This window comes from Oncorhynchus gorbuscha, linkage group LG10 (genome assembly GCF_021184085.1).
Source record: "Oncorhynchus gorbuscha isolate QuinsamMale2020 ecotype Even-year linkage group LG10, OgorEven_v1.0, whole genome shotgun sequence".
Taxonomy (NCBI): Eukaryota; Metazoa; Chordata; class Actinopteri; order Salmoniformes; family Salmonidae; genus Oncorhynchus; species Oncorhynchus gorbuscha.
The window spans coordinates 77,888,185-77,913,468 of record NC_060182.1 but is presented as its reverse complement, the minus strand read 5'-3'; the positions used below and the strand labels follow the sequence as shown (position 1 = coordinate 77,913,468).

At 43.8% G+C, this 25,284-nt stretch overlaps 1 protein-coding gene across 1 annotated transcript in view; it reads left to right on the top strand.

Annotated features, from left to right (window-relative positions):
• Positions 1–25,284, top strand: part of crim1 (cysteine rich transmembrane BMP regulator 1 (chordin-like)) — a 201,832-nt gene that overhangs the window by 159,345 nt on the left and 17,203 nt on the right. Inside the window, exons 8-14 of the mRNA XM_046367155.1 lie at positions 9,257–9,385; positions 10,150–10,306; positions 16,686–16,807; positions 18,442–18,654; positions 18,895–19,110; positions 23,642–23,863; positions 24,187–24,375. Coding sequence (XP_046223111.1) covers positions 9,257–9,385; positions 10,150–10,306; positions 16,686–16,807; positions 18,442–18,654; positions 18,895–19,110; positions 23,642–23,863; positions 24,187–24,375 — 1,248 coding nt within the window. The remainder of the gene's footprint in view (positions 1–9,256; positions 9,386–10,149; positions 10,307–16,685; positions 16,808–18,441; positions 18,655–18,894; positions 19,111–23,641; positions 23,864–24,186; positions 24,376–25,284) is intronic.

The following is a 25,284-nucleotide window of genomic DNA, read 5'->3' as shown; positions in this document are numbered from 1 at the left end:
ACAGCACGGTGAATTCTAGACAAGGAACCGACAGGACAGGAACGGAACACAAAGGAAGAAATAGGGACTCTAATCAGGGGAAAGGATCGGGAACAGGTGTGGGAAGACTAAATGATTGATTAGGGGAATAGGAACAGCTGGGAGCAGGAACGGAACGATAGAGAGAAGAGAGAGCGAGAGAGTGAGAGAGGGAGGGGGAGAGAGAGGGATAGAAAGAGGGAAAGAACCTAATAAGACCAGCAGAGGGAAACGAATAGAATGGGAAGCACAGGGACAAGACAAGATAATAAATGACAAAACATGACAACATTACCTAGAAACCTAATAAGAACCTTAGGGGAATGTTCTGTGGGGGTTGTTACAGATTTACATTTTAGTCATTTAGCAGAAGCTCTTATCCAGAGCGACTTACATCTTAAGGTGCATTCATCAAGGAAAACTCCGCCCAAAAACAATATTTTGGTATTTGTTTCATTAGTACATTGTTTATTAATATAGTCCCAAAATGTTTTTCATGTCAGCAATCCGTTTACAAGATATATAACTTGAAGAGGTAGGGTTTCAGATGTTTTCGGAAGATTGGCAGGAACTCTGCTGTCCTAGCTTCAGGGGAAACTGGTTCCACCATTGGGGTACCAGGGCAGAAAAGAGCTTGGACTGGGTTGAGTGTAGGAGTGGGGTAACATGGGAAATCTTGGGAAGGTTGAACACCAGGCGGGCTGCAGCCTTCTGGATAGGTTGCAGGGTTTAGATGACACAAGCGAGTACCCGAGCCAACAGCGAGTTTCAGTAGTCCAGATGGGAGATGACAAGTGCCTGGATTAGGACCTTCACCGCTTCCTGTGTGAGGTAGGATTGTACTCTTAGGATGTTGTAGAGCATGAACCTGCAGGAGAAAGTCACAGGTTTGATGCAGAAAAGAACAGGGTCTTGTCCAGGATCACACCAAGGTTCTTTGCACTCTTGGAGGGGGACACCGTGGAGAGAGGTTTTGGAGCGGGCAGGCCTTCCCCGGGAGGAAGAGTAGCTCCAGCTTATCAAGGTTGATCTTGAGGTGGTGATTTTTGGGGGGTAATTTATTATTTTATAGGGATCCCCATTAGCTGTTACAACATCCAAGCTGAGATATCTGCCAGACATGCAGAGATGTGTCGCCACCTGGGTGTCAGAAGGGGGGAAGGAGAAAAGTAGTTGAGTGTCACCCGCATAGCAATGATAGGAGAGACCATTTGAGGATATAACAGACCCTAGTGACTTGGTGTAGAGAGAGAAGAGAAGAGGGCCTTGAACCGATGCGCTGGAGGGAAAGTACATGGTGCAGATACAGATCCTCTCCATGTTACCTGGTAGAAGTGGCCTGCCAGGTAGGATGCAATCCAAGAGTGTGCAGAGCCTGAGACGCCCAGCCCTGAGAGGGTGGAAAGGAGGATCTGATGGTTCACAGTGTCGAAGGCAGCGGATAGATCTAGGAGGATAAGAACAGAGGAGTCAGATTTGGCAGTGCGGGGGGCCTTCCTGACACAGAGAAGAACAGTCTCGGTTGAGTGACCTGTCCTGATTAGGGTCAGGAAGATTGTTCTGAGAGAGATAGCAAGAGAATTGGTCAGAGACAGCACGCTCAAGTTTTTGGGGAAAAAAATTGAAAAGGGATACAGGTCTGTAGTTTTTGACGTCAGAGGAGTTGAGGGTTTCTTGAGGAGGGGAGCAACTCGGGACATTTTTAAGTCAGATGGGACACAACCAGTGGTCAGGGATGAGTTGATGAGGGAAGTGAGGAATGGGAGAAGGTCTCCAGAGATGGTGTGGAGAAGAGAGGAGGGGATCAGGTCGAGTGGGCAGGTTGTCGGGAAGCCGAACCTCACCAGTGGCCGGACCTCACAGTATTTCATCTGGAGAGAGAGGGCAGAAAGGTAGTTAATAAGTGTGAGTGGGACCAGTGGACTCAATTGGTTGGGTGAATGAGGAGTGGATGTCATCAATCTTCTTTTCAAAGTGCTTGACAAAGACGTCCGCAGGGAGGAAGGAAGGAGGGGGTGGAAGATTAAGGAGGGAGAGGAATGTGGAAAGAGTTTCCTAGGGTTAGAGGCAGAAGCTTGAAATGTAGAGTGATAGAAAGTGGCTTTAGCAGCAGATTCAGAGGAAGAAAAGGTGGAGAGGAGGTAGTGAAAGGATGAAAGGTCCCCCGGAAGTTTGGTTTTCCTCCATTTTTGCTCAGCTGCCCGCAGCCCTATTCTGTAAGCTCGCAATGAGTCACTCAGTCATGGAGCAGAAGGGGAGTGTCTAGGCAGCCGGGAGTAAAGGGGATGCGGAAAGGGAGGAGAGTTGGGTCAAAGATGGCAAAATCAGGAGACAGGATGGAGAAAGATTTATCAGAAGGGACAGATGATAGAACAGAAGAGGAGAGAAGAGTGGGAGAGAATCTACTCACTACTGTAAGTAGCTCTCGATAAGATTGTCCGCTTACTTACTAAAATGTAAAAATGTAAATGAGAGAGAGAGTGAAGATTGCAATGGCACATGACAATCTGGGTATGTGCTGAGTGGCGAGGGTTGGAAGAGAGGGAGACGGGAATGTTCCCAGTTTGCTGGGTAGACTGTCCAGTGCACATGTGATTTGGTTCTGGGTTCTGAGATGAAGAAAAAGCAGTTACTCACTCGTGTCTACTCTGACCTTGACTGTCCTCCCCGTAACTCTTCCTGGCCACCTCCTCCCCACCTCCACCTGTCGTCCTCCTGGCCACCTCCTCCCACCTCCCTTCTCCTGTCCTCCTCCCCACTCCCTTCTCCTGTCCTCCTCCCCACTCCCTTCTCCTGTCCTCCTTCCCACTCCCTTCTCCTGTCATCCTTCCCACTCCCTCCTCCTGTCCTCCTCCCCACCTCTCTTTTCCTGTTCTCCACACCTAACTTCTCCTGTCGTCCTCCACACCTCTCTTCCCTTGTCCTACACCTCCTATGATCCTCTCCTCCCTACCTCCTCCTGTCCTATTCCTAACATTTGTCCCATGTCCTCCTCCCCACTCATTCTTTGACTTCCTGGTCTGGTCTCCTCTACAACCCTTGTATAACCCGCGTCATATTTATAATCACAGCACAGCACTGGTCCTGGCCCTGTGCTCAGCAGAGAGAAGATCCATACAGCAGAGTAGCAGCCAACCAGGCAGGGTGACAGGCATCAGGGAGGAACATGTCAAAGCTGTCATAACTAAACCTTGTGCTGGTGTCCATGACTGTGAAATTTGGTGAGCTAGCACCCTACAATATGATATTAAATGTTGTACAATCTTTACATGGATTAGATGAAATGTAGACACTTCATTTTAAGAGATACACTGAACAAAAATATAAACGAATCATGCAACAATTTCAACAATTTTACTGAGTTACAGTTCATTAAAACCTCTTAAGGTTACCCCTTACTTTTTCGAACATTCTGTTAAAAATCGCGCAACATTTCAGCGTCCTGCTACTCATGCCAGGAATATAGTATATGCATATGATTAGTATGTGTGGATAGAAAACACTCTGACGTTTCTAAAACTGGTTAAATCACGGCTGTGACTATAACATAACGTGTGTTTCATCGAAAAGCGCAAGAAAAACTGATCACCGAAAACTGGAAAAAATATCAATGCGCCACTTGCATGTATTGTCTATGGGAAAGCAAATTTCATGGGGCTGATATTGCAAGTTCTACAGCTTCCACACGATGTCGCCAGTCTTGTCAATTGCCTGGGCTTTGTTTCTTGGTCAAACGAGTAAGAGAGAGCCCATTCCTTCCGGTCTCCGACAGGATGTTTTGGAGGAGAAATTTTCAACCATGATTTCAAGACGTGGAGCTATTGAATACACATCGCCCCGTGATCAATTTGATAGATTATTAACGTTTACTAATACCTAAAGTTGGATTACAAAGGTATTTCGAAGTGTTTTGTGAAAGTTTATCGTCTACTTTTTTAATTTTAAAAAATGACGTTGCGTTTTAAAACTGTGTTTTTTCCTGGATCACACACTTTTCATAGATCGATATTTAGGGTATATATGGACCGATTTAATTGGAAAAAAAGACCCAATAGTGATGTTTATGGGACATCTAGGAGTGCCAACAAAGAAGCTGGTCAAAGGTAATGAATGTTTTATATTTTATTTCTGCGTTTTGTGTAGTGCCGGCTATGCTAATTATTTTGTTTACATCCCCTTCAGGTATTTTGGGGTGTTGCATGCTATTAGATAATAGCTTCTCATGCTTTCGCCGAAAAGCATTTTAAAAATCTGACTTGTTGGCTGGATTCACAACGAGTGTAGCTTTAATTCAGTACCCTGCATGTGTGTTTTAATGAACGTTTGAGTTTTAACGAGTGCTATTAGCAGTTAACGTAGTGCATTTGCATTTCCAGATGGCTAGATGGGGCGCCTGCATGTCGGGTGGGGTTAAGAGGTTAAGGAAATCAGTCCATTCAAATTAATGAAATAGGCCCTAATCTATGGATTTCACATAACTGGGCAGGGGAGGGCATAGGTCCACCCACTGGGGAGCCAGGCCCAGCCAATCAGAATAGGTTTTTCCACCAAAAAAGGTATTTATTTCAGACAAAAATACTCCTCAGTTTTATCAGCTGTCCGGGTGGCTGGTCTCAGATGATCCCGCAGATGAAGAAGCGGGATGTGGAGGTACTGGGCTGGTGTGGTTACACATGGTCTGTGGTTGTGAAGCCTGTTGAATGTACTGCCAAATTCTCTAAAATTAAGTTGGAGGCTGCTTATGGTAGACCAATGAACATTAAATTCTCTCTGTCTGGTGGACATTCCTGCAGGCAGCATGTCAATGGATCACTCCCTCAAAACTTGAGACATGCACCTGTGTAATGATCATGCTGTTTAACCTGTTGTGACGAGCAATCCCGTATCCGGGATCCTATTTATAGCCTCAAGCTCATTACCATAACGCAACGTTAACTATTCATGAAAATCGCAAATGAAATGAAATAAATATATTTGCTCTCAAGCTTAGCCTTTTGTTAACAACACTGTCATCTCAGATTTTCAAAATATGCTTTTGAACCATAGCTAAACAAGCATTTGTGTACGAGTATTGATAGCCTAGCATAGCATTAAGCCTAGCATTCAGCAGGCAAAATTTTCAGAAAAACAAGAAAAGCATTCAAATAAAATAATTTACCTTTGAAGAACTTCAGATGTTTTCAATGAGGAGACTCAGTTAGATAGCAAATGTTCAGTTTTTCCAAAAAGATTATTTGTGTAGGAGAAATCGCTCCGTTTTGTTCATCACGTTTGGCTAAGAAAAGAAAACAAAAATTCAGTCATTACAACACCAAACTTTTTTCCAAATTAACTCCATAATATCGACAGAAACATGGCAAACGTTGTTTAGAATCATCCTCAAGGTGTTTTTCTCATATCTATTCGATGATAAATCATTCGTGGCAGTTGGGTCTCTCCTCGGAAGCAAATGGAAAAATACACGCAGCTGGAGATTATGCAATAATTGCGACGGAGGACACCAAGCGAGCACCTGGTAGATGTAATGTAAAATGGTCAATCTTCCAATGATATGCCTACAAATACGTCACAATGCTGCAGACACCTTGGGGAAACGACAGAAAGTGTAAGCTCATTCCCTGGCGCATTCATAGCCATATAAGGAGACATTGGAACACAGCTTTGAACACAGCGCCTTCAAAATCTGGGCCATTTCCTGTTTGAAATTTCATCTTGGTTTCGCCTGTAGCATCAGTTCTGTGGCACTCACAGATAATATCTTTGCAGTTTAGGTTTCCAAAGCTGTCAATTATATGCATAGTCGAGCATCTTTTCGTGACAAAATATCTTGTTTAAAACGGGAATGTTTTTTTATCCAAAAATTAAAAGTGCGCCCCCATATTGAAGAAGTTAAAGAAGTCTCGAGGTATTGCTCGCCTGAGGTAAAATACCCCATGATAAGCTACAGACCGGTGCCTGGTGCCCCTGCACATTGACTCTGTAAAGGTAGCCCCAGTATATAGAATTGCTATTGTTATTTTACTGCTGCTCTTTAATTATTTGTTACTTTTATTTCTTCTTTTTTTCTTAACTGCATTGTTGGTTAATTAAGAGCTTGTAAGTAAGCATTCCACTGTAAGGTGTTGTATTCAGCTTATGTGACAACCGCAATATCTTTTTTTTTAAAATTTTTTTATTTTACCTTTATTTTGCTAGGCAAGTCAGTTAAGAACAAATTCTTATTTTCAATGACGGCCTAGGAACAGTGGGTTAACTGCCTGTTCAGGGGCAGAACGACAGATTTGTACCTTGTCAGCTCGGGGATTCGAACTTGCAACCTTTCGGTTACTAGTCCAACGCTCTAACCACTAGGCTACCCTGCCGCTACCAAGAGAGTTCTCATTCATATTATTCGTAGCCATCTATTTACCGCCATAAACTGGTGCTGGCAATAAGACCGCACTCAACGAGCTGTATTTGGCCATAAGCAAACATGAAAATGCTCCTAGTGGCCGGGACTTTAATGCAGACAAACTTAAATCCGTTTCACCTCATTTCTACCAGCATATCACATGTGCAACCAGGGGAGAAAAAAAATCTAGGCCTCCTTTACTCCACACACAGAGAAGCATACAAGGCTCTCCCTCACCCTCCATTTGGCAAATCTGACCATAATTGAATCCTCCTGATTCCTGCTTACAAGCAAAAACTAAAGCATGAAGTACCAGTGACTCGCTCAATACAGAAGTGGTCAGATAACATGGATGCTACGCTACAGGACTTATTTGCTAGCATAGACTGAAATATGTTCCGGGATTCATCCAATGGCATTGAGGAGTATACCACCTCAGTCAACGGCTTCATCAATAAGTGCATCGACGATATCGTCCCCACGGTGACATACATTTCCCAACCAAAAGCCATGGATTACAGGCAATATCCACACCAAGCTAAAGGCTAGAGCTTCTGCTTTTAAGGTGCGGTACACTTATTCTGGACGCTTTTAAGAAATCCTGCTATGCCCTCAGATGAACCATCAAACAGGCAAAGCATCATACAGGACTAAGACTGAATCCTTCTACACCGGCGCTGACGCTCGTCGGATGTGGCAGGGCTTGAAAACTATTACGGACTACAAAGGGAAACCTAATGACGCGAGCCTGCCAGATGAGCTAAATGGCTTTTATTCTCGCTTCGAGGCAAGCAACACGGAAACATGCATGAGAGCACCAGCTGTACTGGACTACTGTGTGATCATGCTCTCCGTAGCCGATGTGAGCAAGACCTTTAAACAGGTCAACATTCATAAAGCCGCAGGGCCAGATGGATTACCAGAATGTGTACTCAAAGCATGCACAGACCAACTGGCATTTTCAACCTCTCCCTGACCAAGTCTGTAATACCTACTTGTTTCAAGCAGACCACCATAGTCTCTAGTGCCCAAGAAAGCGAAGGAAGCCTGCCTAAATGATTACCGCCCCGTAGCACTCACGTCAGTAGCCATGAAGTACTTTGAAAGGTTGGTCATGGCTCACATCAACACCATCATGGGAAACCCTAGACCCACTCCAATTCGCATACCGCCCCAACAGATGACGTCATCTCAATCGCACTCCACACGGCCCTTTCCCACCTGTACAAAAGGAACACCTATGTGAGAATGCTGTTCATTGACTACAGCTCAGTGTTCAACACCATAGTGCCCACAAAGCTCATAACTAAGCTAAGGACCCTGGGACTAAACACCTCCCTTTGCAACTGGATCGAGGACTTCCTGACGGGCTGCCCCCAGATGGTGAGGGTAGGCAACAAACATCTGCCACGCTGATCTTCAACACTGGGGTCCCTCGGGGGTGCGTGCTTAGTCCCCTTCTGTACTCCCTGTTCACCCACGACTGCGTGGCCAAGCATGACTCCAACACCATCATTAAGTTTGCTGACAACACAACAGCAGTAGGCCTGATCACCAACATCGATAAGACAGCCTGTAAGGAGAAGGTCAGAGACCTGGCAGTGTGGTGCCAGGACAACAACCTCTCCCTCAATGTGAGCAAGACAAAGGAGCTGATTGTGGACTATAGGAAAAGGAGGACCCAACAGGCCCCCCATTAACAACGACGGGGTTGTAGTGGAACGGGTTGAGAGTTTCAAGTTCCTTAGTTCGTTGGTGATGTGGACACTATCATGGTCCAAACACACCAAGACAGTTATGAAGAGGGCACGACAACACCTTTTACCCCTCAGGAAACTGAAAACATTTGGCATGGGTCCCCAGATTCTTCAAAAGTTTTACAGCTGCACCATCGAGAGCATCCTGACTGGTTGCATCACCACCTGGTATGGCAACTGCTCGGCATCAGTTATTGCTGAAAGAGCTCTGATATGTTAGAAGACTGTCACTGTAAATTTATGGAAGGGGGTGAGAACCATGAGCCACCTAGGTTTTGTATTGAAGTCAATGTACCCAGAGGGGGACGGAAGATAGCTTACATCCGGCTACAACATAGTGCTACCCTACAGAGTGCTGTTGAGGCTAATGTAGACCTTCATTGCCAAACAGTGTCTTTTAATCAATTAATTGGTGACAGTGTATTCGGAATGTATTCAGACCCCTTTACTTTGTCCACATTTTGTTATGTTACAGCGTTCTTCTAAAATGGATTAAAATGTTTTTCCCCTAATCAATCTACACACAAAACCTCATAATGACAAAGGAAAAACGGGTTGTTTTTGCCATTGTATAAAAAATAAAAATGAGGGGGAAAAAACGATTTAAACCATTTTAGAATGGCTGTAACGTAACAAAATGTGTGAAAAGTCAAGGGGTCTGAATACTTTCCGAATACACTTTCCCCAATTGTTTGATTAAATCCAACTGTTTTGCAATTAAGGTCTACAGTAGCCTCAACAGGACTTTATATATGTAATTTTTGGGGGTGGGGGGGCAATTGATTCGAAGGCCAGTTGCCCATCCCTGCATTAGATGGAGGAGTCAAGTCACAGAGGGTAGGTTGGTCGTGCCGTTATAATGGGCATTGATTATTGCTCTCTGATATTACCCACATTAATGGAAGGTATTGAGGGTTTGCAGAGAAATTGCTTTTGACTCTGATGACTCCTATGAGTATATTTGTGTTGAGGGTGTGTGTGCGTGCGTTTTCATGTGTGTGTGTGTGCGTCATATGTGTGTGTTGAGTGAAGTTCCTCATTTGTCAGTGACTCACCTCCAGAGTGGTTTGTGTGATTTCTGTTCCTACAGAGCCCACCTACATTACTATGGCACCCCCTGCCTGTCAGTCACTAGAGAACTGCTCCCTGTCAGAGAAGCACTGCTTATACGGCTTCCAACTGGACCTGAACGGCTGTCGCACCTGCCACTGCAAAACACGTTAGTACTGGGCCATATTCATTAGGGAACACAGTGGAATACGTTTTAAAAAGTTTTCCAATGTAAAACGAAAATGAGTGTTTCTTATTGGACAAGTCCAGGTAGTGACCTCCCTGGTCTGGTCTGACGTCTCAGTCAGTCAAGCATATTATGAAAAATATGTATATTTTTTCTTCTGAACAGTTTGGTTTATTTAGTGTAGAAAACTCACCATGGGCCAATGACATTGAGACATTGCTCTCTGGTGTTCTCTCTCACTGTCCTGAATGTCTGACTCTCGATATGAATATACCTGTCTGGGCCGTTATCAGACATGGACCAAAGGCACTCAGAGGGCACACTGAGACATCCTGAAAGGGCTTTTAAAAACAAATATGTTTTTGGTTTGTGTTCCTGCCTGTTAGAATATGACATGCTGCAAAGGGCATTATCATAAGTTATGACTTATGACTTTCAATAAAAATCATAATTTGGAGTGTATGCACCTCTAATCCATTGCCACAGGTCATAAAATAATAATTGGGCTTTTAGAACTATTAAATTGCATTGTAGTTTTGGCCATATATTGAGCAGAGAAGGCTGGTGGTAGGAACTATAGGATGACATGCTCACTGTAATGGCTGGAATGGAATAAATGGAAACCACATTTTTGACTCTGTTCCAAAGATCCATTCCAGCCATTACAATGTGTCCTACTACAACTCCTCCCACCCCACCAGCCTCCTCTGATAATGATGTCTGATGTGTCTATGTCCTTCCTACAGGAGAAGAGCTGTGCAGTGCCCTGATCTCTGTCTGTACCCTGAAGTGTCCCTTCGGCCTGCAGACAGATGCCCACGGCTGTGACGTGTGTCAGTGTCGCCCTAGGCCCAAGAAGTGCAAGGCTGTGGTCTGTGACAAGGCCTGCCCCTTTGGATTCATGTGAGAAAGCACTTCTCTTTCTCCCTTGCTCCCTCCTACTCTCCCCTCCCTCACTCCCTCGCTCCATCCATCCATCCATCCCTCGCTCTGTATATTGCTACCTCCCTATCTCCCCCTTCTCCCCCCTCCCTTTTCCTCTGTCATTCTCTCCCTCCCTTTCCCCTTTCTTCCTTTCCTCCCTCCCTCTCCCAGTCTTACGGACACACTACCCACTCAGACACACTTAAAAGCCAAAATGCCGATTCCCAGCTCATGCAATTATCATTTACTTTAAACTCCAGCACTCCATGCTTTGAAATATGAAGCGATTTCAAATCTGCATCATTTCAGAATAAATGAGCCCTACTTTGCCAGTCACTTTCAGACGTTAAAAAGCAGTAGAACTTCACAGAGACAGCTAGACAGATGGCCAATTGAAATTGAAATCGCGGCTCCTTCAAACCTATGTCACAAATTACCACAGTTACCTGCTTTGCCTGTTATGCTTAAGTGAGTTTTGCTCGTAAACTGACAAAATGATCCCCTTTTCCTTCTCCATAAGTCATTTTGGCTAAACAGGCGCTGCATGTAGAGTTGACAGTTTAATTAGCTCCACCCAGGTTACTGATTGGGTTTGCTGCTTGTGTTGCTGTTGCGCGTTGTAAAGGATGGCCTCTGATAGTGAAACTGAAACTTTTAGCTTCCGGCCACTAGTACCATGCTTGTAAGCTCATTGCATCCCTCCCCGAACACTCTGATTGCCATTTACACAGAAATACATCAGGAAAGCAATGTATTACAGCTTTCACTAGGGAATGTTGTCTGCTGGTTAACAAGATATGAACACAGGCCTGGCACAAACGCCAACAAACACACAAATACACACAAACACACACAAATACACACAAATACACACAAACACACACAAACACACACAAACACACACAAACACACACAAATACACACAAACACACACAAACACACACAAACACACACAAACACACACAGATATAAATAGATCGCAATAATGGGTGATTTGAAAAGTCATAGTCAGTCGATCAATAATATATTAAAATCCATTTAGAATGTGTTTTATTTTTTATCTTGAATTTACAATCTGTAGAAACTATGAGAATAGAAAGGTTCAGAAATGTTGTGAAGCATCACAGCACAGTTAAAAAATATATGGCAAATAGAAATCCAATATGGATGGGTGTTAAGAGATAGATGGGAGGAGTTGAATGGAGCTGAAGGGTGGGACTAATAACAACAAGATAACAAATGTAACATATACTGTGTCTGTAAAATGTATAAAGGTTCAGAACCTTTGTGAAACAGCACAGTTCAAAATATATGGCAAATAGAAATCAAACTGGATGGACATCAGAAATCGGTGGGAGAGGTTGAGGGTAGAGGAAGGACTTAAAACAAACCAAATATAACTATTGTCAAATAGACTGTGTCCGTCAAATGTATATAGTGTGTATAAGCTGGAAGTAGAAGCCTAAGTGTTGCTGTTCATTAGTTTACTCCAATTAGGGGAGGGGTGGTAGGGTTCCGTGGTGGAAAACGTACCCAATTGTCATACTTGAGTAAAAGTAAACAGAGAAAATGACTCAGTAAGTCAGCCAGTAAAATACTATTTGAGTAAAAGTATAAGAGTATTTGGTTTTAAATATACTTAAGTATCAAAAGTAAAAGTAAAATAATTGATCATTTCAAATTCCTTATATTGAACCAGACTGCACAATTGTCTCTTTTTTTATTGACGGATCGCCAAGGGCCAACTCGGAAACACTCAGACATACAGTCATTTACAACAACGAATTTGTGTTTCATGATTCCGCCAGATCAAAGGCAGTAGCGATGACCAGGGATGTTGTCTTGAACAGTGTGTGAATTGGACCGTTTTCCTGTCAAAATGTAACGAGTACTTTTGGGTGTCAGAGAAAATGTATGGAGTAAAAAGTATATTTATTTTCTTTAGGAATGTAGTAAAAGTTGGCAAGTATATAATTAGTGAAGTACAGAAACCCTTAAATATTTAAGTAGTACTTTAAAGTATTTTTACTTAATTACTTTACACAACTGGTAGGGTTAGCGGTAGGGTTAGCAGATGTCATCGTGGCAAAGCGAGGCTACTTTGAAGAATCTCAAATATAAAATATATTTGGATTTGTTTAACACTTTTTTTGGTTACAACATGATTCCATATGTGTTATTTCATAGTTTTGATGTCTTCACTATTATTCTACAATGTAGAAAATAGTAACAATAAAGAAGAATCCTTGAATGAGTAGGTGTGTCCAAACTTTTGACTGGTACTGTATATATTTACAAAAAATATTTATAAAAAATATATATAAAAAAAAAACATAAATAAATACACGCACACACTTATAACGCCTAGGCTTGCTGTGCATAAACAAAAGCTTTCCTAGAGCAGTACAGTACTGTATAAGAATGGACAATTGCAGCATATGCCCAACTGGCATACCACCTTCTGATTAGTTTGAAATGAACCATAACCAAAAAAAATATGAAATGACTCAATCTCAGGTGATGAGCTTGTTAATAGATCATTTACCCCCACATCAGCGCAACTTATTTATTACATTAACAAAAGTTGGAGAAGCAGATGATGTCTGTCAGTGGTTCAGAATGATTCAGGCTCTTTCACTCCCAGTCAACTCATGAGCTCATAGTACAGCTTTCTTACACCATCATAACACAAAATATAAACTTGTTTAATGCCATTGCTTTATAGACAAAAAAAGTAGCGGGCTTCTGTAAAATAAATGTAAGAATGACGGATTCCCACTTTAATGGCTGCTGATCCAGTTCCTTGTAGTAATAGTAATACACGTTCTCTTTCATAGAGCGGCTAGTAGCTTTTTCCATTGGACTCTGGGGAGGCCAGTCCTGCTGCACAATAATCCATCTGCCCTGTATTTTAACTGTGTTGTGGACCAACCAGCCGGCCGGCCTGCTAGGGATTATTATGACAGAATAGTTATGGATATGACAGAGATTAAAACACTCAAGCAGCAGGCAGTCTTCCTATCTTAACCTAAACTCTCACTCGTCAACTGTCTGTCACATAAAGCTGTTACTCCACTGGTCTGTCTGCATTGAACCGACGGTTCTCGCTCTCTCTTTCTCTCCCTCCCTTTCTCTCTCCTTTCTCACAAATGAGTGTTCATGGGGTGAATGGTTGCATCTAAGATTCTAATTTTAGATATCTATTATGCCCTATCAAAGATATACCTTACCCCTATGTTTTCGAGCAGCAAAGTGTATGGTTTGAATAATTCAACAGGCCGCGTTCTTCTCTCCATGAAGACTCTATTGATGTTCCCCGCAACTGAAATGGCCCCTGATAGATCCTTATCACCAAACCAAATGAAGATTGCACATGGCTATTTTTTCTCGCTCCTATTGTTCATGAGATAAGAGTGTGAGGAAGAGAGGGAAGAGGGGGAGGATGGAAGAAGGAGAGGGAGGGAGGAAGTGGAGGATAGAGGAGGGGAGGATAGAGGGATATAGGAGGGGAGGATGGAAGGATAGAGGGGGAGAGGATGGAGGGATAGGATGGGAGGATGGAAAGATAGAGGGGAGGACCACAAACTCTCATACAGCGGAGTCAATCACCACCTTCCGGAGACACCTGAAACCCCACCTCTTTAAGGAATACCTAGGATAGGATAAGTAATCCCTCTCACCCCCCCCCCTTTAAGATTTAGATGCACTATTGTAAAGTGACTGTTCCACTGGATGTCATAAGGTGAATGCACCAATTTGTAAGTCGCTCTGGATAAGAGCGTCTGCTAAATGACTTAAATGTAAATGTAAATGTAAGGTTAGAGGGATAGAGGAGGGGAGGATAGAGGGATAGGGGAGGGATAGGATGGAAGGATAGAGGAGGGATATAATGGAAGGGTAGAGGAGGGGAGGATGAAGGGATAGAGGAGGGGAGGATAGAGGGATAGAGGAGGTGAGGATGGAAGGATAGAGGAGGGGAGGATAGAGGGATAGAGGAGGGGAGGTGATAAGGATAGAGGCAGAACTGGATGGGATAGGGATGGGATTAGGTCTCTCTCTCTCTCTCTCTCTGTCTCTCTGTCTCTCTCTCTCTCTCTCTCTCTCTCTCTCTCTCTCTCTCTCTCTCTCTCTGTCTCTCTGTCTCTCTCTCACTCTCTCTCTCCCTCTCTCTCTCTCATGCACTTATCTCTGTACTTGTTTTAACTGATGATGCCGGTGCTGCTTGTCATTGGCACCTGGCTGGAATGTATCCACTGCCTGTCTCTGCTATACAAAGATTTGTTTGGCAGTTTGCTATGTATTTACCTTTCTGTGGAATGACTAAAACCATGTCAACCTAATGAAACAGATGCTACGGCAAGCAAACACAATGTTGTTTGTAACTAAAGCATGTCACACAAACAAACACAAAGGCAAACTAAAATCTCATGGACATCATCTGTAATCAGTGCTATTGTGTTATGGAACAAGGTGAGAGATGAAACTATCATAGCCTAATATTCTTACTTTCACTATAGACTCACTGTTGCGCTTCTGTAGCTTGCATCATTTTATTTTTGCACAATTTTTGTCATTACAATTTTCAATGACACGGTATTGTGGCCTGTTTATTGAATTGCAATAGTTGTGACTTTTTTTCCGAAGGCTGAAGTACAATGTATGAGAGTTTGTGGTCGTGCATGCCGATTCATTTGGTTTTGGCACTAAACATTTTGTTTGCAGCTCCACACTAATTGCTCTTCTATTCATGCATTTGTTGTTTAAAAGTATAACTACAAAGTGATCACTAATGAGTATGATTAATACTAAAGTTAAGCTAAAGACATGTAAATGCTTACTTTATTTGTCGTCGTAGGCTAATTGTAGAGGGGTCCTTCATGTATTCCTGTCAGAGATTGTTACAGGCAAACTAAATGCCGTTCAAGAGCTCAATGTTTCAACTGTGTTGTGGTTCAAGCCAACCTGTTAATTCTCCCGGGGGAGTTTTGAAATTTGAAATTGCACAGTATGTTCCATGATGAAATGCATTATGGGTAATAGGTATTCTTCAACCCCTAATTTCCTGTTTTGGCCACACAGTGGAAGGTCCGGTTATACTGTAGGCCTACTAGCCGCAGATCATGCAAATTGCTATCAGGCATTATTGAGGCCTGGGTTAGATAAGTGCAGTGACATATGTTGCTCTTTGTCCTGTTTATTAAGCACTTTTGTCCCCTATTTATTCTCTACTTTGTTAAAAATAAAGCCCAAACCTGAGGCAGAAATAATATTGTTTTTCCTCACTGCAACACCCACCGCTATGGACATTTTGGCCACCCTCACGGCTTTGATCCATAAGCAGCGATGCTTCACCTAGACACATTAGCTTCGTCCAGAGTGGCTCGTCATGTGGTTGCTAGCAAGTCGACAGCATGCTAGGTATCAACAGCCAAACCAGGATGGGCTGGAAGCTATAGTGAGCTACGATTGGTCAATATTAAGCCATGAGATTGCTGATTATTTGCATAAAGTTAATCTTTCCCCAGTTTATAGTTGTCAGCGATTGGGTGCAGAGTGAAAGCGGAGTCAGGCGCAGGACACAGGTATAGAGTAATCCAACTGAGTTTACTCAAAGAAAAAAAGCTAAATTCCAAATAGGAACATACAACACAACTCTAACACAACCACTAACGACATGAACAATCACGGACATACAGAAATGTATGTCAGACTGTTAAATAGGGAATGTAATGAGGGAATGTAAAACAGGTGTGTGTGTGTAATCAGACAAAACAAAAAAAAGAGAAATGGATCGGTAGTGACTCGAAATGGATCGACTAGAAAGCCGGTGACATCGACCGCCGAACACCACCCGAACAAGGAGAAGGGCCGACTTCGGCGGAAGTCGTGACAATAGTACCAGTCAAAAGTTTGGACACCTACTCATTCTAGGATTTTTCTTTATTTTACTATTTTCTACATTGTATAATACTAACTAGTAAAGATATCAAAACTATGAAATAATATATATGGAATCATGTAGTAGTTTTGATGTCTTCACTATTATTCTACAATGTAGAAAGATGTAAAAAATAAAGAAAAATCCTTGAATGAGTAGGTGTGTCCCACGCCATGTTCCCACGCAATGTTCGCGTCGCCCAATGCTCGACTGCCCACTTCACCTCTCCTCGCTTTTCTTCTATTGAAAATGTATGAACCTTTATTGTTTCATCGCCCGACATCATCCATAATGGACATGGGCTATCCATTTTAGATACTTTGGCGTAAACTGTATAAATTAGGGCCTATATTTTCTAAACTTGTGAAGACCTGATCTTAACCTCTCTCTCTTTCTCTCTCTCCCTCTCTACCCCATCAGAAAGAACAAGCATGGTTGTGATATCTGTCGCTGTAAGAAGTGTCCAGAGTTACCTTGTGACAAAGCCTGTCCAATGGGCTTCCAGCAGGACAAGCTGGGCTGTCTGAAGTGCCAGTGCAGAGGTGAGTGCCATCTATTGATAACCTTTGCATTCATAATTTAGAGACGGCTGATAATACCTTTTTCTCAAACTCTCTCCTCGCTTTCACTGTCAGACTTGGAGAACCACTAATGTTTTAACTATTGTTCTATCAATGTTTTACTGTTTCTAACCATTACACCAATAGAGGGTTCCCTGGTTAGTCTCTTGCTGCCAGACTTGTTCTGAAGAAACCTGGAACGGCTATAAATCATTTCGATTTGCTTATTAAGCAACCCAGACGGCACAATTTTTTTGTTTTTTAAATTTACGGATATTCAGGGGCATACTTCGACAGTCAGACATAATTTACAAACGAAGCATTTGTGTTTAGTGTCAGTAGGGATGACCAGGGATGTTCTCTTGATAAGTGTGTGAATTAGACAATTTTCCTGTTCTGCTAAGCATTCAAAATGTAACTGGTACTTTTGGATGTCAGGAAAAATGTATGGAGTAAAAAGTACATTATTTTCTTTATGAATGTAGTGGAGTAAAAATAAAAGTTGTCGAAAATATAAATAGTAAAGTAAAGTAAACTACTTAAGTAGTACTTTAAAGTATTTTTACTTAATTACTTTACGCCTCCGCCTAAAAGGCACCCTAACAAAAATGTACGTTTCCAGTATAAGCTAATGTATGTAATTTATTATACAAGAGACAAAATGTACAAATTCTACAACACCATATTGACTCAATAATCCATGTTTTCTGGGAATGTGATGAAGTCCCAAATTTATTGGCAGAGCTAGAAAGTTGTCCATCAGAAGTATTACAATGTAAACTTACTTTTAATCCATCTGTCTGCATATTTCAAGACATGGCATATGGGGGTGTAGTGAGATACCCAACAGGCTGGACCATTCTCTTCTCATCACTTATCTTGAAAAAACGTATACTAAAAACTTGGAAATCAATCAATCTGCCATCGTTAACAGAATGGAAAATCGAATTATTTATAATTTAAATATTGGAATAGCATGTGTGACAGAGAAAAACAAATTGGTACAATTTAAGGCCAACAGTAATGTGGCCAACAGTAATGCAGGCACTAGGGATGGGGGTGTGGGCATGTGGGATGTAGTCGTTGTTTGTGTGCGTCTGTAAGTTGTTGTTCGTATGTATACATTTGTATCTGGTGTATATAGTTGTATATAGTGTACTACTTTTGTAGTAGTGTATTATATAGGGAATAGGGTGCCATTTGGTGTTTTTGACCCCACCTGTTGGTGCCTCCAGAGGGCAGGCTGGGGTCATCTCCTCCACACAGATCTATTATTGATGCTCCTCTTGTGTTCTACTGTGATTCACACTAAATAATTAAATCGTTGTGAAAAATGTATGAATGAGCACTGAAAACTCCTCTTTTAATGAGGAAAAACTTTTTAATCCGTCTCCCTTTTGAATTTGTGAAATTTGGCATCCACCCAGAATAGCTCAGAGTCTCAGACAGGAGTTTAATCAAGGTGTTTTTTTTCTCTCCCTGGTATTGATCTGGTCTTGGTTGGACCATGCTCAGAAAAGCCAGTCAGTGATTGGTCCGCCAAACACTGTTCTTTATGGGTTATGCTGGTAGTTGTATCTCTAAAACCTTTCCTCTCTCCTCTGTCCTTCTTCCAGACCAGAGCTCCTCGTCAGTGGCCCCGTTAGTGAAGAAGGGTTCCTGTCTGTCCATGGATGGAAGACGGCACGAGAACGAAGAGAACTGGCATGATGGCTGCCGGGATTGCTACTGCCACAGCGGCAGGGAGATGTGTGCCCTCATCTCATGCCCTGTGCCATCCTGCGACAGCCCTGCCATACGGTCCGGACAGTGCTGTCCATCCTGCCCAGGTAGAAAACCTTAAACAAAAAAATAATATATGGGGAAAAAACGGTGCACTGGTAGTAGGCTATTCTTAGACAGGCTAGTTGTTGTTTTAGATGATTTCAGGTTTACACACCATTTTCCCATCCTCCTCATTGTTTCACATAATAGATAATGTTGATAATGCATTACACACCAATGAAAAAGCTGTTTCCAATATGTTTCACCCTTGAACCTGTGCTCTCTCTTCCGTCCGCCTCCATCAGAGGAGCCCAGCTCCCACAAACCAGACCTGGGGGATTCGTCAGTGTGTCTGGCCCCGGGGGGAGAATACTTTGTGGAGGGGGAGACGTGGAACATCGATGCCTGCACCCAGTGCACCTGTCACAGTGGGCGTGTCCTGTGTGAGACAGAGGTGTGCCCGCCCCTGCTCTGCCAGAGCCCAATCAGAACGCAAGACTCATGCTGCCCCCACTGCCCAGGTGAGTTTGAGCAGCCATTGGGTTTTTGAGTTAGCTTTGAAACACTATTGGTATTTAAGTCTCTATATATTTGAGTCTGTCTGGCAAGAATAGTCTGTATGATGTTTTACTTTATAATAGAGAGGGGCGGCCTCATTATTAAACGCAGCATAAGCCCTAAGCCGTATATAAAAGTAGAGGTGAATGTGAAGGGGATAGGGTTTCAAAGTTGTCTTGACTGAGCTGAGATCCTTAAGGTAATTAATTATTGCTGCTCAGACCTGGCATTGAGAGAGATGCTATTTCAACGTTTTCAATTTGTCTTGGCACATCTAGCCACTGGGATTTTTGCCCATTCTTCAAGGCAAAACTATTCCAGCTCCTTCAAGTTAGATGGGTTCCGCTGGTGTACAGAAATCTTTAAGTCATACCACAGATTCTCAATTAGATTTAGGTATGGGCTTTGACTAGACCAAGACATTTAAATGTCTCCCCTTAAACCACTTGAGTGTTGCTTTAGCAGTATGCTTAGGGTCATTGTCCTGCTGGAAGGTGAACCTCCATCCCAGTCTCAAATCTCTGGAAGACTGAAACAGGTTTCCCTCTGTCATCCATCATTCCTTCAATTCTGACCAGTTTCCCAGTCTCTGCCGATGAAACACATCCCCACAGCATGATGCTGGCACCACCATGCTTCACTGTGATGGTGTTCTTGGGGTGATGAGAGGTGTTGGGTTTGCGCCAGACAAAGCGTTTTCCTTGATGGCCAAAAAGCTGCATTTTAGTCTCATCTGACTAGAGTACCTTGTTCCATATGTTTGGGGAGTCTCCCACATGCATTTTGGCAAACATCAAAGTGTTTTTCCTAATTTTTTTCATTAAGCAATGGCTTTTTTTTCTGACCACTCTTCCGTAAAGCCCAACTCTGGGGAGTGTACGGCTTAAAGTGCTCCAATCTCCGCTGTGGAGCTTTGCAGCTCCTTCAGGGTTATCTTTGGTCTCTTTGTTGCCTCTCTGATTAATGGCCTCCTTGCCTGCTCCGTGAGTTTTGGTGGGCGGCCCTCTCTTGGCAGGTTTGTTGTAGTGCCATATTCTTTCCATATTATAATAATGAATTTAATGGTGCTCCGTGAAATGTTCAAAGTTTTGGATATTGTTTTTATAACCCAACCCTGATCTGTACTTCTCCACAACTTTGTCCCTGACCTGTTTGGAGAGCTCCTTTGTCTTCATGTTGCCGCTTGCTTGGTGGTGCCCCTTGCTTAGTGGTGTTGCAGACTCTGGGGCCTTTCAGAACAGGTGTATATATACACTGAGATCATGTGACAGATTATGTGACACTTAGATTGCACACAGGTGGACTTTATTTAACTCATTATGTGAAGATAATTCGTTGCACCAGATCTTTTTTATGGGCTTCATAGCAAAGGGGGTGAATACATATGCACGCACCACTTGTAACGATCTTCTTCATCTGATGAGGAGTAGGAAAGTTCGGACCAAAACGCAGCGTGGTAAGTGTCCATTTTAATGAAATATAACTGAACACTGAATACAAAATAACCAAAGTGAAACAATGAAACAGTCCCGTATTTCAAACACTGAAATGGAAAACAACTACCCACAACCCATAGTGGGAAAACAGGCTGCCTAAGTATGGTTCTCAATCAGAGACAATGATGGACATGTGTCTTTGATTGGGAACCATACCAGGCCGAACACATAGAACTATAACACACAGAACAAACATAGAATGCCCACCCCAACTCACGCCCTGACCAAACTATAATCGAGACATGAAAATGGAACTAAGGTCAGGACGTGACAGTACCCCCCCCCACCCAAAAAAAAACCTAAACCCATAGGGGAGGGTCTGTGTGGGCATCTGTCCGCGCTGTCCCTCTGGCGCGGGATGTGGACCACTCCACCTTAGTCCTGGCCCACTTAGGTGGTGCCTTTGGAGCAGCAACCCTCTCCGCCGACCCCGGACTGGGGACCCTTGCAGCGGGCCCCGAATAGACGGGAGACTCTGGCTGCGCCGGACAGGCGGGAGACTCTGGCAGCGCAGGACAGGCGGGAGACTCTGGCAGCGCCGGACAGGCGGGAGACTCTGGCAGCGTCGGACTGACGGGCGGCTCTGGCGGCTCCGGACTGATGGGCGGCTCTGGCAGCTCCTGACATGTCTGGCGGCTCTGGTGGCTCCTGACTGATGGGCGGCTCTGGCGGCTCCTGACTGAAGGGCGGCTCTGGCGGCTCCTGACTGAGGGGCGGCTCTGGCGGCTCCTGACTGACGGGCGGCTCTGGCGGCCCCGGACAGGAGGGAGACTCTGGAGGCACCGGACATGCGGGAGAACCTGGAGGGAGGAGACGGAGAGACAGCCTGGTGCGTGGGGCTACCACAGGACCCACCAGGCTGGGGAGACCTACAGGAGGTCTGGTGCGTGGAGAAGGCACCGGATGGACCGGGCTGTGGGGGAGCACTGGAGCTCTGGTGTGCAGCCTTGGCACCACGCCTCCAGGCTGGATGACCACTTTAGGCCGGACCCTCCAGAGTGCAGGCACAGGTTGAACCGGGCTGTGGGTGAGCACTGGAGATCTGGTGCATACCACTCGCACCGCTCCCTTAGGCTCAATGCCCAAATTCACCCGGCGTGGGCGGAGCGCAGGCATAGGGCGAACTGCACTCTCCAAGCGCCCCGAAGACACAGCACGCAGAGCCGGCGCAGGATACCCTGGGCCGAAATGGCGTACCGGAGACCAAACACGCTGAACTGGCACAACACACCCTGGCTGGATGCCCACTCTTGTATGGAACTTGCAGGGGGCTGGGCTATAGGGCTCCGGGCTATGAGCGCGTACTGGCGACACCTTGCGCTTTACCGCATAACACAGTGCCTGACCAGTACTACGCTTCGGGGAGTTGGCTCAGGTGTATCGCCTGACTCCGCCAATCTCCCCGTGTGCCCCCCAAAATAACTTTTTGGGGGCTGCCTCTCGTGCCTGTTGCGCTGCCTTACCTCATATCAGAGACAATGATGGACAGCTGCCTTTGATTGGGAACCATACCAGGCCAAACACACAGAACTATAACACACAGAACAAACATAGAATGCCCACCCCAACTCACGCCCTGACCAAACTAAAATAAAAACATAAAAAAGGAACTAAGGTCAGGACGTGACACCACTTCACTTCACCAATTTGGACTAGTTTGTGTTTGTCCATTACATGAAATCCAAATAATTTAAAGTGCAGGTTGTAATGCCACACAATTGGAAAAATGCCATGGGGGATGAATACTTTTGTAAGGCACTGTATTTCCACTACAACAACACAGCAGCACAACAATAGTATGTCTGGCCAAACAGAGTAGAGAGTGATGGCCAAATGTTTATGACAGAGAGGTGTAGACAGAGAGAGAGAGAGTGAGAGACACAGAGGTGAAGACAGAGAGAGAGAGATGTGAAGACAGAGAGAGAGATAGATATGTAGAGAGAAAAAGAGAGAGAGACAGATGTAGAGAGAGACCAAGAGGTACAGAGATGTAGAGACAGAGAGGTATAGAGAGAGAGAGGTACAGGGACAGAGAGATACAGAGACAGAGAGAGACACAGCGAGGAGGACGAGAGAGTGGGGGGAAATAGTTTGAAGGTAAACAGCTGGAGAAAAAAAACACAGATGGGAGCCCAGAATCAAACTCCGTAGAGAGAGTAAAAAAAGAATAATGCATAAGTTATGGAGCTCTAGAGATGAATAGTGCATGAGAAAACTTAGACATGGCAAACCAAGCCAAACGTGAAACAGGCAGCGGTGCTTTGGGCCTCTGTCACTGTAAAACACAGTGTAAGAGGACAGAGATACCTGGAAGGCCACCAACTCAACTCTCACATGGATATCTGGTGTGTTTCCATCTCTTAAGCTGTTTGTTTGAGCTGTTTTCGTCGAATAAACCAAAGACGCAAAAATGAACATTCTACCGTTTGAATGTCATCAATATTTTTAGCCCTGTATTATGGGTTTTATTAGCTGCTCTGAGAGCTACAGTCAGGCTTAAAGAACACATCTTTAAAAATAGGGCTGGGAATTGCCAGTGATCTTACAATACGATATTATCATGATACTTACGTGCCGATACGATACGTATTGCGATTCAATACCGTGTTTTTATTGTGATTCGATGTACCAAACATATTGCTCACCATATGTCTGCTGCAAAGGGACAATAGAGAGCCATGAGAAAACGAGATTTGATCAGTCATGGAAATAAAAGTGCTGAAAACAAATGTGTTCCCTATTTAAAAAGAAGATGAAGAACAACCTATGAAGGAAAGGTACTGGAGTTTTGGTACAACCAACCACCCCAAAAACAATTGTTGAGATACTGTCAAAATGATACGATATCGTTAACAATAATATCCCGATATGTAACTTTCGATTTTTTCCCCATCACTATTTAAAAGCATACCCGACCGAGTGAAGAAATGTATTCACTGTGTGTTCAGTGCAGTCAGTTGATCCTGTGTGTGTGTGTTTGTCCCTCTCTCCTCTATAGACGAGCCCATCACCCCCCATTCTCCCAGTAATGACAGCTTACCCAGCTACTGCAGGAACAAGGAGGGGGACATATTCCTGGCAGCAGAGTCCTGGAAGCCCAACACCTGCTCCAGCTGTGTGTGTCTGGACGGTCAGATCAGCTGCTTCTCAGAGTCCTGCCCGCCCGTTGGTTGTGCCAGGCCCGTGCTGCGCAAAGGACAGTGCTGCCCCTACTGCCTCGGTATGCTGCATACACACAGATCATTGGACCTACCTGTACTATAGACAATGTGGGGAGGTAACCAGAGACGTGTTCACATGATACATGGGTTGAGGCTTATCATTACCTAAGCTTTAACTCTGACCTGACAAAATGGTGTGTTCTCACCAATGTTTGAAACCACAAACATAGTTGTTAAATTTGTGATTTTGTATTGTATTCATCCCTATTGGTGAGATGGTCTTGCCTATATGTTTGTGTGTATTTACTGAATGAGTATCCTCCATATTTGTTCCTGCCTTGGAGGTGGATCCTATTTGATCTTCTCCTATGTCTCCTGGCAGATGCCACACCGAGAGCCGTGTGCCACTTCAATGGGAAGACGTATGCAGACGAGGAGCGCTGGGACATAGACAGCTGTACACACTGCTACTGCCTTCAGGGACAGACCCTCTGCTCTACTGTCAGCTGCCCCATCCTGCCATGCCACCAACCCACCATAGTGGAGGGAAGCTGCTGCCCTATGTGTTCAGGTGTGTGTGTTGGCATTCAGTCTCATTGACTCTAATGACTTCCTTCCCCCTCAAACACACACCCTTTTCCTGGTCATCAATATTGCTGCTATGTATTCACCTCACTATTTTTAAATAAGGACTATAGAAGAGTGCAGGACTTCTATAAGGACAATAGAAGAGTGCAGGACTTCTATAAGGACTATAGAAGAGTGCTCCTATTGTTGGTATGTATAGGTCATTATCAGTAAAACGTCACAATATGGTGCAGAGCATTCGATTTGGCTGCCAAGATCTGCAAACAAATTGACAACTACGTGCCGTTTAAAGGATTGTTAAATAAATGTTAACTATTTGGTTTTAATATCATCACCTCTTGAAGAGCATAGTCAGAAGTACACATCTCTGATTATTCTACATTTAACTCTATCAGAGTTATACAGCAAGTCACTACATGTTTTTTATGAGCAGTAAACATCAATTGATCCTGTCATTTCAGATATGTGGTAGCCTATCCATTTTGGCATGTAGCTAGCCAAGCAAACAATGTGTAATTTAGTTAGGATTAGCCTTTTAGAACGAACTTGACATTGGCAAGTCCCTGTCCTGGTGAAAGGACAGGGACTTGGGGCTGCCACAGGACCCACCAGGCTGGGACTAGTGCCATCAACATTATAGGATTGCAAGCAAATCAACCAGTACTTGGATATAGCCATGTAGTTTATCCCCTGAAAGTTAGCTTGTTAACTAGCCATATTGAGGTGATCTGTTGTTAGCTAGCTAGCCAATTTGACATGGTCCATCGATCAATGTAGCCTACCATGTCTGTCAGCAGCAATCATGATTAAATATTCTTAAAAGCAATGTTGAAATGCTAACTTTTCTAGGTAGGCCTACGCTGGTTGGTGAAAAAAGGACATTAGGTCTACT